We start from the raw sequence: 13,575 nt of genomic DNA, 5'->3' as shown, positions 1-13,575 counted from the left end.
AATGCCTGTCATATTTACACATTGAAGGAATGAAAAGATTACTATTGACCTCCATGTGATGATATTTAAATGGCAAAAAATACAAATAACCTAATAATGTTCCAAATATTACTAAATCAGGGCATAAAATGAGGCCATAAACCAATCAAATGAATATCGCATTAAAATATACCTGAAAATAATATAAAACAAAAATTTTTTAAACGACTTAAGGTTCAAGAAATACAAATATGTCAGAAATGAGTTGACAAGATGTCAGGAAGATGCGAAATTATCATTAAAATTGGAAATAGGGGGCTAGCCTGGTGGTGCAGCTGTTAAATTCGCATGTTCTGTTTCAGCAGCCCAGGGTTCCCCGGTTTGGATTCCAGGTGCAGACCTATGAGCTGCTTGTCAAGCCATGCTGTGGCAGGTGTCCCACATATAGAGTGGAGGAAGATGGGCATGGATGTTAGCTCAGAGCCAGTCTTCCTCAGTAAAAAGAGGAGGATTGGCAGCAGATGTTAGCTCAGGGCTAATCTTCCCCCAAAAGAAAAACAAAAAAAAAAAAAAAGAAAAGAAAAGAAAATTGGAAAGAGTAAGCCAAAACATAGAAACAAAATAAAACTTCAGAAATCATGAGTGATTCAGAAAAATATGAGATTGAGTAGCCACTATAGGAAGCATGCTTAAGGAAAGAAGCTAGAGAGATACGAACAAACACCAATTTTAAGTAAAGAAAGAAAATTAAGATTTGATAGAAACTGATACACCTAAAGGTACTAAATTTTAATTTTAAAAATGATAAAATATGACATAAAATATAAAATAACACAGAACAAAAATTTATAACCATCTCATTAAAAATTCTATCAGTAAAATGACAGACTGATACATAGATCATTGAAGTAATAGGGATATATTGAGTATATCAGAAAAGTTACAATAAAATAAGATTTTGCTTCCTTTTTAATTTTACTGAAGAAAATATAGAGAGAAGAAAGTTTATATTTCATAGTTGTACATCTTGATGAATTTTCAAACTGAACAGAATCTGTAAACAAGACCAAGACTAAGAAGGACAACCTTGGCAACATCCAGATCCTGTCTTATCCTATTTTCTCATCATTGCCTGCCCTATAAAGATCACACTATTCCGAAGCAACAATTCATTTAGGTAAAAATTTTTTGGGGTAATTAGGTAATTGTCTAGGTTAATTTAGATAATAGTTTTTTAAATATTAATTTAGGTATCAGATTTTAAAGTCACCATTATTGAATTTTAATATAAATACAGAAATTCTACTATTTAAAGGTACCAGTTATATTTAATAGACACACATAATTATGTAATCACAATCAAGTTATAGAACATTTCTATCACCCCCCAAAAAAGCCCCTCTTACCACTTTGAAGTCTGTCTCCTCCCTTTACCCTCAGTTCTGGCAACAAGAGACGTGCCAGATGTGTTCCCCATTGTTAAAATTTTGCCTTATCCAGAATGTGATACAGGTTGAATCACACTGTAGGTGAGCTTTTGAGTTTGTCTTCTTCCTCTTAACAGAATGTATTTCAGATCCATCCTTCTACTCGAAAATACCAGCATTTGTTTCTGCTGACTGCCAAATAGTATTCCATTGTAATGATGTACCACAGTTTATATACTCAGTAGTTGAAGTACATTTGGATTGTTTCCAGTTTTAGAATATAGAGAATAGCACTGTTATGAATATTGTCATACAGTTCTTTGTGTAGACATATCCTGTCTTTTATCTGGGTCAATGGCACAGAGTGATGGGTACATGAGATCACATTGTGGTCTTAAATAGTATTTCCCCAATTAGAAATGATGTTGAACATTTTTTATGTACATAGTTGCAATCTATGTATCTTCTCTGTTGAAGTGTCTGTTCAAGTTTGTTCCCATTTTTTATTCCTTATATTTCCTTTTGTTTTCATATCGTTGAGTTTTTGGAGTTCTTTACATATTCTGGATTCATGATCTTTATTGAATAGCTGTTCAGCAAATATTTTGTACAAATCTGTGGTTTGTTCATTCCCTCAACAGTATTTTTAATAAAGGAAATTTTAAACATGATGAAACACAATTTATTACTATTTGCTCCAAACATTCAGGCATTTTGTGTTTTGTACAAAAATTGGTGACTAACCCATAGTAACACATGTCCATTTTTTCTCTAGAAATGTTGGAGTATTAGGTTTTATAATAAGGTCTAAGATTCATTTTCAGACAACTCTTATATGATGCAAAGAATGAGTCAATGTCTTTTTTCAGTGGCATGAGGCTACTCGACATATTCAGGGTCATTAAAAACAAAGACTGTCCGTCCTCCATGGATTTTTCTTGGAAACTTTGTCAAAAATCAATTGACTATATTGTGTGAATCTATTGCTGAAGACTCTATTCTGATTCATTGATCTAAATGTCTATCTTTTCAGCAATGCAACTCTCTATTATTTTAGCTTTGTGGTAAATCTTGAAATCAAATTATATGAGTCCTACTTTGTTATTTTTCAAAACTGCTTTGACTTAGTTCCTTTCCCTTTTTTGTAACTTGTAGAATTACCTTGTCAACTTTTGCAGAATAATTCTAGTTTAATTTTAATTAGGGTTGCATTGAATATATACATAATTTGAGATTGCATTTAATTAATGGAAGCTTTGTTCACAATTGTGCTGCTTATCAATATCATCCTTCCTTTCTTTTTTCTTTTAAAATTCAGCTTTCATGACCAACATTCCCTATCAACTAATTGAGAATCTCTGGGTATAGAGCTTATGCATCTATGTATTTTTCATAACTTTTTGAAGAATTTCTTTAAATACGTACCCTACTACTAGTCTGCAGATTACAATATAGGGTCACCAAGACAGGAAAAGACGCTGCACAACTCAGATTTTGAACTTTAACTCTGCTAGATCCCTAATATTCTAATGTGCCATTATGTAGAATATTATAGTTATCTCTATACTGCCCCATCTCTGCTGTCAATGCTTCCTATCCATGTATTTTACCTTATCTCCTCTATCAAATGTTCAATGAACTTAACCCACTGAGAAGTGTAGCCCACTAAAAGTTAAATAAGTATAGTAATATTTATTAAATTGTGAATCCTGTCATAGCTTATACTTTCATATTATTTCAATATGTACGTGTTTACAGAATTTTGAGAGAAGTAAACAGGTTATATTCCCAGTAAGAGGAAATTGGATTTCAAAGAATTTAAATCATCAACCCAATAGCACATAGCTATTTAGTATCACAGCTAGGTCTATGTTCTGTATCATTAGGTTTTTTTTTTTTTTCCAGTCTGATGCATATTCTTTCTCCACTGAAGAAACATTTTATACTAGAGACTAAAGAGAATTGATGTAATCATTTTTTTCACATAGTTCACTGCTCCAGAACCATTCTCTTGTTTACTACAGAGAAAGGCAAAATGATCTTGCTACTTTTCTGTCCCAGAAGAAAATTATTGTGTTTTCTCCCTGGAACATCCCTGTGGAATTTAAGAAGTGTTTGAGAACCTACTATAAGAGTCCAAATGCTTAGTATTCATCACACACCTTAACTGAGTGAGCAGTTCATTTCCACAGGTAAGAAGAAAGGTTTCTCCTCACTTACAAAATATTTCAGAAGTCATAACCTTGAATCTCAAACTAGATTATGTTTTAACATTTCAATGTGAGATATAAATATCTAGTTAATTCAGAGTTGAATTAAAAATTGAGTGAGAGAATTCCAGGGACCATAGCAGATATAATAGGAAAGACTCTTTATAAATTTAGGTCAGTAGATTTGTAAGTTAGAAACTTGATTTAATTGGCTTGATGGAAGCTAAAAGACAGAATAAAAGTAGTAGAAATAAGGGGCTGTCTTTCAAGTTAGGAAAATTATTAAATGGAGAATACACCATTTTGGGATCATAATTTCATCTTTCTCATGGAGAGATATATACAAATTTTAAATATGTTTTACTAGTTAGCTAATTGACCGAGAAGCCACGTCCATTTTGTTGTTGTTGTAGTTGTTAATATAACGGTCTTCTTAAGCTTGTGGCTTTACAAAAGAATTCAAACTCATGAGGATGTTAGTTTGTGTTGTCTCTAGGAGGTGCCATTTCCAGAATTATGGCATATCACAATGGGTCTACAATATGGTCAAGTGGAAATAGCTTAAATTTTGGAGACAGAAAAACCTGGACTTGAGTCCTGGTTCTGATAGTAAATAACTGTGACTTTGATCAAGTTATAGGTCAGGTTGGTTCTCAGTTTTCTCATCTATAAAAGGACACTGAATTAGTTAGTTTGCAGGTTGCTAGATAGATTACATAAGAAAATATTCACAAAACTTCTACCCTCTAGTAGCCGGTTAACATGTGGTAGCTGCTGTCTTAGCTTTCCTTCTTCTCAAGCTTAGTGCTTGAGGTAGTGTCCTCTTGGGTGTCTTGTACTTTATGTTTTCTTAATGTATGAGAGTTGAGGAACTGATTTAATTTTAGTTTTGCAAAATTGTCACTTTTTGATAAAATTTCACTATCTTTATTTTTGTCTTTCTAGCCTGTATCTTTTAAAGTGAAATCAGTATGACATAAACACAATCAGTTCTAATTTACTTAAATATTAGTTGACAGAAACGCCTGTTTGAAAACATCTTGAATGAAGTAAATAAATCCCATACTTTTTGTCTATCCTTCTTCAATTCCCTACAGTGAAGGGAATAATTGCTCTAATGCAACAGGATAGGGAATAAGATATATCTTCACTCAGGTATGACTTTCTTATAATACACATAAAATAAGAGAAATCAGGAGTTATGAGAAATTTACATACAAAATTATCGGAGGAGTTTAAACAAATGTGCTCTTATTCTCCTGCCATGCCCAAAGTCAGAATTCATTGACAGAGATGTATTTTTAAGGTGCCCGATACGATAGAATATCGAGATTCACTGGGTTTAATCTCATGAGAAAGGGATTTTAATATATCTTAAATATCATGCTATGTGAAAAACACATATAACTAAAACTAGAAATACTTAGCTTCTGGTTTGGTTCCCATTTATTGCTCAATGTTTTGATGAAAAACTGATTTTATAACTCCCTATAAATATTTTGTAATTAAATACAATTCTGAAGTTGTATTTCATATGTAGTCATGCTTTACATATAATTAAAACCCTTTAATTTTATAAAACATATTTTAATACATCTCATATATTAGCACTCTGCAATCACATCATGTTCATAAAATTGAACAAGATAAACTTGAAAATCTGGTCAATCTTAGTTCTTCTTTGATTTGGAAGGATAAAGTTAATTTTCCAAGGTTGCATTGCCGCTAGGTGCAATATCAGAGATTTTAATACAGGATTTTAGAGTCCAAATATAATGTTATTAATCTTCCACAATAGTATTATCTCAGACACCTCAGTTAGGTAAATGTTAGAATAATAACGTCACTGAAATTTCAACTGTATACAGTCAAAATGTATTTTGTAATGGATTCCTTTAGTAGACCCTCTAATGGTACACTTTGCAAAATTTGATTGTATATTTGTTTCATTTTGTTTTCATTGTGTTTCTTCCTATCTGCCAAATTTCCATTTTGTTCCTGACTCTCCTTCATTAATATTTATATATACATATATATGCCATAGATTCTAGAGATATAGAGGGGGGTGGCGCAAAGAGAATGAGGAACTTTTTAAACAGATATGAATTTTTTATCATGCTCAAATAATACATTAATACATATTTATATAAGTAATTGATAATTTTGTTATTTGATTAATGTAACCATTCAAACCAAACTAGAAATTATTAGAAGACATTTGTGTTTGTGCATTCTCAAGAGAAATGTGTGAGTTATCTGCATTTACACAGAAGTCAAAATTTAGCTTAACTATATTTTTTTAGTCTAGAATTCTGTAAGGATTAAATGGGTAAAATTTTGGGGGTGGTTAGTTTCCCCACACTTGAAAAACTATTTGTTCTCTGTATTAAAAAAAAATCCTCCACAGAGATCTGGGAAGGTCTTTCTGGGAAAATTAAAACGTGTAGCTTTCTTCTTCCACGAATAGATTTAAGCTAATTGTCTCACTCATTCTTGATGTATGGACAGCTCAATATGACAAAAATATGATGTATTTCATGTCGTGAATATAAGTCATTTGTATATCCCTGGCTGTGTGCACTGCAGATATTTTTGTCATTTAAACAGAATTTTGTCCGTGCCACACTGAAGGAAAAACCAGAATCCCAGTGCTGAATTCTTGCTCCTAAACATGGTATATGCAATATTTCATTTTGTTTCAATGATGAAGACTTCAGTCCAGATACAGGTGACTCTTCAACTATTTGTTTTTTTCTTTTATGCACTTTTCTTGTTTCATATTCTGCTGAATAAGAAACCATTCAATGGCATAGGAAAATATACCAGGAATAAAACACTACTTTGTGACTTATGTAGTGAATTTATTCTTTTAGCAATAGCTTCTATAAATTTTATGATCTAAGATCAGGTGGTTTTTCTTTTATAACAGTTTTAAAGACTCCCAAAGAAACTATAATAGATTAAAGGAATGACAATTATTTATATTTGACAGAAATATATCTCAAAAATACACTCAGGGTCTTTACAAGGATAATGAGTATATGAATAGAGAGAAATCTTACATTGATATTGTTAAATTTGGAAACACATTAAGAGTATAGCAAGCTATGGAGGCCTAAATGGACAACTTAGTGATATGTGTATCAATAAAGAAAACTAAAAAACGAAACAAAACCAGTGCTCTGTTACTGTTTACATGCAGGTGAATCTGCAAGCAGAATAAGATCTGCTGTCTGTTCTCCAGTGTTCCAGAAGTCCTAGTGGAATGAGATAATAGCCAAAAAAGAGAATATACAATGGTTTGGTCAGAAAATGGTACCCCACATAACAAGTTAAAATGTACATCTAACATCTCATTTTCTATTTTCTGGGCACATTTTAAAATTAAATAATTTTACATTGTTTTTCTCATGTAAATACAACTCAATTTTGTGACATAATTATGTTTACTGCCATTTTAATAATTTTGCACATTAAGGAAAGGCATTTCATGCACACGGTAGAAAATCTAAGATTTGTACTGAGATGTGCACTTTCTACTAAAATATTTTTGCATTTAAAAATTCCTATATTCATTCATCTCTGTGAATTTTAACAGAATGCAATATGAAACTAAATGGTAGTAAATTTAACAGAAAATAAACTGGAAATTAAGCCACATAAATTGGCATGTCTTTAGCATGGCAAATTTAGTCAACCCTTAATAAAATAATTCTTCAACTTAACAGGGTAATGCATTCACTTGGATCAAACTTCATCAAGGCCTATTCCTTCATTGCCAAGGATTTCGATGTGCCCTTCTAAGAAACAAACAAGAGACTATAATAGGGTGGGTTCTATTTTCAAAAACATTGTTTTAAAACCTATAAATAAAACTGAAATGTCACAGTTGACATCAGATTTATATTTATACAGGATTCAGGTGAAAAATGTGACTGAAGTTACCATGTTTATATTGATGGGATTCACAGATGATTCTGATACACAAGTTTTCCTATTTTTGCTATTTCTAGCAATCTATCTTTTTACTCTGATAGGAAATTTGGGACTGGTTGTATTGGTGATTAAGGATTCCCAGCTTCACAACCCTATGTATTGCTTTCTGAGTGTGTTATCATTCTTGGATGCCTGCCTTTCTTCAGTTGTGGGCCCAAAATTGTTGGTCAATTTCCTGTATGAGAGGAATGCCATTTCATTCCTTGGATGTGCAGCACAGATGTTTCTCGCTGTTACTTTTGGGACCACAGAATGTTTTCTCTTGGCCTCAATGGCATATGATCGCTATGTAGCAATCTACAACCCTCTGCTGTATTCAGTTAGCATGTCTTCCAGGGTTTATGTGCCACTCATCATTGCTTCCTATATTGGTGGCATTTTGAATGCTTCAGTGCATACAGGGGCCACATTTAGCCTATCCTTTTGTGCATCCAATGAAATTAAACATTTCTTTCGTGACATCCCTCCTCTCCTTGCTATTTCTTGTTCTGACACTCACACAAATCAGCTTTTACTCTTCTACTTTGTGGGCTCTATTGAGACAGTGTCTATACTGATTGTCCTGATCTCCTATGGTTTCATTCAGGTGGAAATTCTGAAGATTCATTCTGCTGAAGGGAGACAAAAAGTATTTTCTACATGTGGTTCTCATCTAACTGGGATGTCAATTTATCATGGAACAATCCTCTTCATGTATGTGAGACCAAGTTCCAGTTACTCTTTGGACCATGACATGAGAGTGTCAACATTTTACACCCTTGTGATTCCCATGCTGAATCCCATCATCTACAGTTTAAGGAACAAAGATGTAAAAAGGGCAATGAAAAGAGTGTTTGGTAAAAATGAATGCATCAATAAAGTAGATTTTTCAAACGAACTATTGAATGGAAACTAATTAAGAATGATGTCTGTTATCTCCATATCAAGAAGTTGTGATAAAAATATTTTGCTTTAGTTTAATATCTTTCTGTACTTCAACATTTTTAGATAAAAATCATAGTTATACCTGCACCTGTGCAGTTTCCACGCATGGAGAAAAACTGTCATCTATTTGCTTCTTACTTAATTCACTCTCAGATACACACACACACATATATATACACACATATGTACATATATGCTGAGACAGATTGTGTTATTTTGTTAGGACTGCTGTAACAAATTACAGAGTGGTGGCTTAAACAACAAAAATGTATTTCTCACTGTTCTAGAATCTAGGATTCTGAGATCCAGGTGATGGCTGGGTTGGTTTCTTATTATTTGTTGAGGTGGGCCCGTATTGCTATGACTATCCCTCCTATAACTGCATTTGCTTTATCTCGTAATAGTTAGTATGCTGTATTTTCATTTTCATTTGTCTCCAGGTATTTTTAATTTCTATTTTGATTGTTTCATTGATACAATGGTTCTTCAGTAGCATGTTGTTTATTCTCCACATACTTGTGACTTTCCCAGCTTTTTCCTTGTACTTGATTTCTAATTCAAACATTATGGTCAGAAAAGATACTTGATATGATTTCAGTCCTCTTAAATTTATTGGGTCTTGTCTTGTTTCCCATCATATGGTGTATTAAGAATGTTCCATGTACACTTGAGAAGAATGTATATTCTGCTGTTCTTGGATGGAATGCTCTTTTATATCTCTTAAGTCCATGTGATCAGTGTTTCATTTAAGTCCACTATTTCCTTTAAATCTATTATTTGCTTGTTGACTTTCTGTCTTGATGATATATCCATTGATGTAAGTGGGGTGTTGAGGTGCCCAAGTAGAATTGTATTGTTGTCAATTTCTCCCTTTAGGGCTGTTAATGGCCACTTTATATAATTCCATGCTCCTGCGGTAGGTGCGAATATACATATAAGTGTTATGTTCTCTTGGTGGAAAGCCCTCTTTATCATTATATACTGTCCCTCTTTGTCTCTCATTGTCTTTTTTATCTTGAAGTCTACTTTGTCGGCTAAAATTATGGACACATGCATTTTTTTTTTTTGAGGAAGACTGGTCCTGAGCTAACATCTGTGCCCATCTTCCTCTACTTTATATGTAGGATGCCTGCCACAGCATGACTTGACAAGCAGTGCATAGGTCTGCACCTGGGATCCAGTCCGGCAAACCCCAGGTCACCAAACCAGAATGTGAAAATTGAACTACTGAGCCATTGGGCCAGCACCAACACCCACCTTCTTTTGTTTGCCTTTTGCTTAGAGTATTGTCTTCCATCCCTCCACTCTGAGCCTATGTTTGTCTTTAGAGTTGAGATGTGTTTCCTGGAGGCAGCATATTTTGGGGTCTTGTGTTTTAATCCATCCAGCTACTCTGCGTCTTTTGATTGGAGAATTCGATCCATTTACATTTAGAGTGATTATTGCTACATGAGGGCTTAATACTGCCATTTTATCTTTTGTTTTCTCGTTGTTCTATATTTCCATTGCTTATCTTACTTTGTATTACTGAGTGCCATTTCATTTTGATCATTTTCTGTGGTGGTTTTCTCCTTTTATATTTATTGTGGCTCTGCTCTGATTTTCATTAAGTGGTTACCATGACATTTGTATAATGGTGTCATAAAAGAGACAGTCTGTTTTCTGATAGCCTCCTAACTCCATTAGCCTAAACAGGTTCCATCCCTTCCTCTTCCACTTCTGAGTTATTGTTGTCACAAATTATTCTGTTTCGTGTTGTGAGTCTGTGACTAAGTTGAAGTGCTTATAGTTACTTGTCATGTTTTTCTTCCTTTATCTTTTAAGTTATAAATAAGTATTTGCTACCCTCTTTTGAAAGAGAGCTACAGTTTTCTGATTTTTTTCTGTCTATTTATCACCTTGTGCAAAGCTTTGCAGATTTTGCATTTTTGTTTCGGGTATGAGGCCACCCTTGGTCATTTCTTGTATGGGAGGTCGGTTATGAATTCCCTCAACTTTTTTTACCTGGAAAATCTTTTATTTCTCCATCATATCCAAAGGACAGTTTCACTGGATAGTGTATTCTTGGCTAAAAGTTTCTGTCTTTCAGTATTTTGAATATGTACTTCCATTATCTCCTAGACTGTAGGATTTCTGCCAAGAAATCCACTGAAAGCTTGGTAGGGGTTCCTTTGTAGGTTGTTTTCTTCTGCCTTGCTTCCCTTAATACTTACTTTTTGTTGTTGATTTTTGTCAGCTTTACTATTGTATGCCTTGGAGAAGGTCTTTTTAGCATTGATGTAAATAGGAGTTCCATTGGCTTCATGTATTTGTATGTCCAGTTCTTTACCCAGGTTTGGGAAGTTCTCAGCTATTATCTGTTTGAGCAATCTCCCTGGTCCTTTCTAACTTGCTTATAAATCTGGAATACCTATAACACTTATGGTGCTTTCCATAATTGAGTCAGATATGTCACAAAGAATTCAGTCATTTTTAAGAAATCTCTCTTAGTTCTGTATCCCCATCTATCTGAAGCATTTTTGTATTTCTATCCTCCAAATCACAAATTCTTTCTTCCATAATGTCAGCTTTTTGTTTAATCATTCGAGATTATTTATTTCCTTAATTATATTCTTCATATCCAGAATTTCTGCTTTCCCTTTTTTTTGTTTCAAACTCTTTGGTGAAGTAGTCCTTCCTCTCAATAATTTCATTGCTGGGCTCATAGAACTGTCTTTCTGAGTTTTCTTGTAACTCATTGAGTTTCTTCCTGACAGGTATTTTGAATTCTCTATCATTTAGATTGTAACTCTCTGTGACTTCAAGTCTGAATTATAGTGACTTGTCATTTTCCTTCTGATCTGACTTGATGATGTGGTTTTTCATGGTATTTGATGAACTAATCCCTTGCTGGCACATTTTTGGTAGTATCAAGTCACAGATTCTACCTGCAACCACTAGGGGGAAGCAGAAGCTGTGCTTATGATCCCATCCAGTTTGCTAGAATGATTTCCCACCTGCCAGGAAAGCATTTGTGTGAAGGCTCAGGGCTTCTGCCATCTCTTCTTACAGTCATGCTAAGGCACATTTCCATTTGTGGAGCCACAGTGGCACAGTTGGCACTCCTGCAAGTCAGGAGAGCATTTGCATGTGGGCTCAGGGCTGCCTCTGCTTTTTCTTATAGTCATGCTGAAGTGTGTTCTTACTTGCAGGATTGCAGCAGCACTGTGGGCACACCTAGCCTGGAAAGCATTCATGCATGCAAACAGGACTGCTGGGGAGGGGTTGGGGAGTGCTTGCCTATCTCCATTACTTCCTAGAGTCCCAGCCCATCCACTTTTAGATGTATAGTTGCTTCGGTCTCTCAGGAATCCTGTTGTGCTGTGTGGGTATCCTTTGTTTGTCAGTGAATTCCCATTTAGTTGTAGTTCAAAGGGGGAGAGATAAAGGGAACAGCTCACTTGGCCATATTGCTGTCATCTTTCCCAAATGTTTTCTTGACTGAAAATGTTTAATAGATGTGTGATAGGTTTTCTGAATGTTAGAATGCTTCTATTTCTGTCTTTGTATCTTCTCTATGGGAAGTTTTCTGCTTTAACATATTTATTGCTACATTACTATTTGTAGATAACAGTCACTGCTAAGTCTTCATTGTTAATTAAAATCTATCATTATAAAGTATCCTTTTTTATTTTGATATTTTTCCTGCATTCTATATTCCCTAGTAAAAATATGCAGCCAATACTTTCTTTTCTTGTCTATTGCCAAAATGTATATGTACTCAAGCTTTTATTTTTACCCTTTTGAAATACTTTATATTTTGCTTTTATAAAACTATACTGAATGTCTTTTCTTTTTAAAAGGTATTTTAGGTGCATTTAAAATTTTTGCTGTGCATTTATTTAATCTTGGCTTTATCATAATGTTTGTGTTATAAGTATGTGTCATACACACACAGACTTATACAGGTAAATATACACACAGTCACACACATGCCCACAAACATACGTAAAGTCTTTCCCATTGTAGTCTATCTTCATTACTCTCTCTGTCATTAATTATTTATTTTAGAATGTTTCTGTTTCTTAGAAATATATTTATAAATTTTTAGAAAGTTTTATATTTTTTAAAACAAGCTTTTTAAAAAAAATTGCAACATTTTACAAATTACCTTGATATTTTATGTGTTGTCCTTTGTTTTTTAGATACAACTTCTTGGTTTCCTATTATGAGAAATACTGACATTAACAAAGAAGAGTTGAAGTTCATTTGGCTTCCTTTAATCCTCTATTCATATTTGCCTTTTATTGTTTCCCCATTCCTATTTGATCTTGGCATGAAATATTGCTATTGAGAAATGTGATGTTAATGTCTTTTGCTACCCTTTAAAAGTAACAAGGCCTTTGGATATGGATTCTGTATAGGAAACACTACCTCTACTATATATAATTTAATACTGATCATTTCCAGCTGACTTACTCAGACAACATAGTATCCTTTCAAAAGGAAGTTTCAAAACTCATGGATAAACTAACTATATTACATCCATAGAATGGAGTACTACTCAGAAATTAATAGGAATAACACTGTTGATATATTCAAGCACACAGACCTTAAATATATTGTGCTGAGTGGAAGAAGCCAAAGCCAAAAATTGCAGACAATACAATTCCAGTTATATCACATTCTGAACAAAGCAAAAATGTAAAAATGGAGAACACACCTATGGGTGGCAGAACTGTATGGTCAAGGCAGACCATTGACTAAAATGTGATATGATGAGAATTTTAGAATGAGGAAAATGTTTTATAATTTAATTACAGTTTATGATTGTATGGGTTTGACAAAATTCATATAACTGGTGCCTAAAAATGGTGGAGTTTTACTAATTTATATTAAAATCTAATAACTCTAACTTAAAAAAAAAACCTAGCTGTTAAATCAATTAGCATTTGCTTCAGAATGGAGATTTCTGTTGTACAGGAGATGGTGACAAGAAGACAGTATAAGGGAGGCATCTAGGGTGTTGACAATATTCTACTTCTTAGTCTTGGTCTTAT

At 33.5% G+C, this 13,575-nt stretch overlaps 1 protein-coding gene across 1 annotated transcript; it reads left to right on the top strand.

Moving 5' to 3' along the window:
* The first annotated feature begins 7,496 nt into the window (after positions 1 to 7,496).
* On the top strand, positions 7,497 to 12,438 carry LOC124233980 (olfactory receptor 5T1-like). Its single transcript, XM_046651253.1, has 2 exons — positions 7,497 to 8,471; positions 12,388 to 12,438. Exons 1-2 carry the CDS (start codon positions 7,497 to 7,499, stop codon positions 12,436 to 12,438), a joined length of 1,026 nt encoding a protein of 341 aa, XP_046507209.1.
* The last annotated feature ends 1,137 nt before the right edge of the window (positions 12,439 to 13,575 follow it).

This window comes from Equus quagga, unplaced genomic scaffold (assembly GCF_021613505.1).
Source record: "Equus quagga isolate Etosha38 unplaced genomic scaffold, UCLA_HA_Equagga_1.0 599_RagTag, whole genome shotgun sequence".
NCBI classification, from domain to species: Eukaryota; Metazoa; Chordata; class Mammalia; order Perissodactyla; family Equidae; genus Equus; species Equus quagga.
Note: the sequence above shows the minus strand (reverse complement) of the source record. Positions and strands in the feature narration are given on the sequence as shown.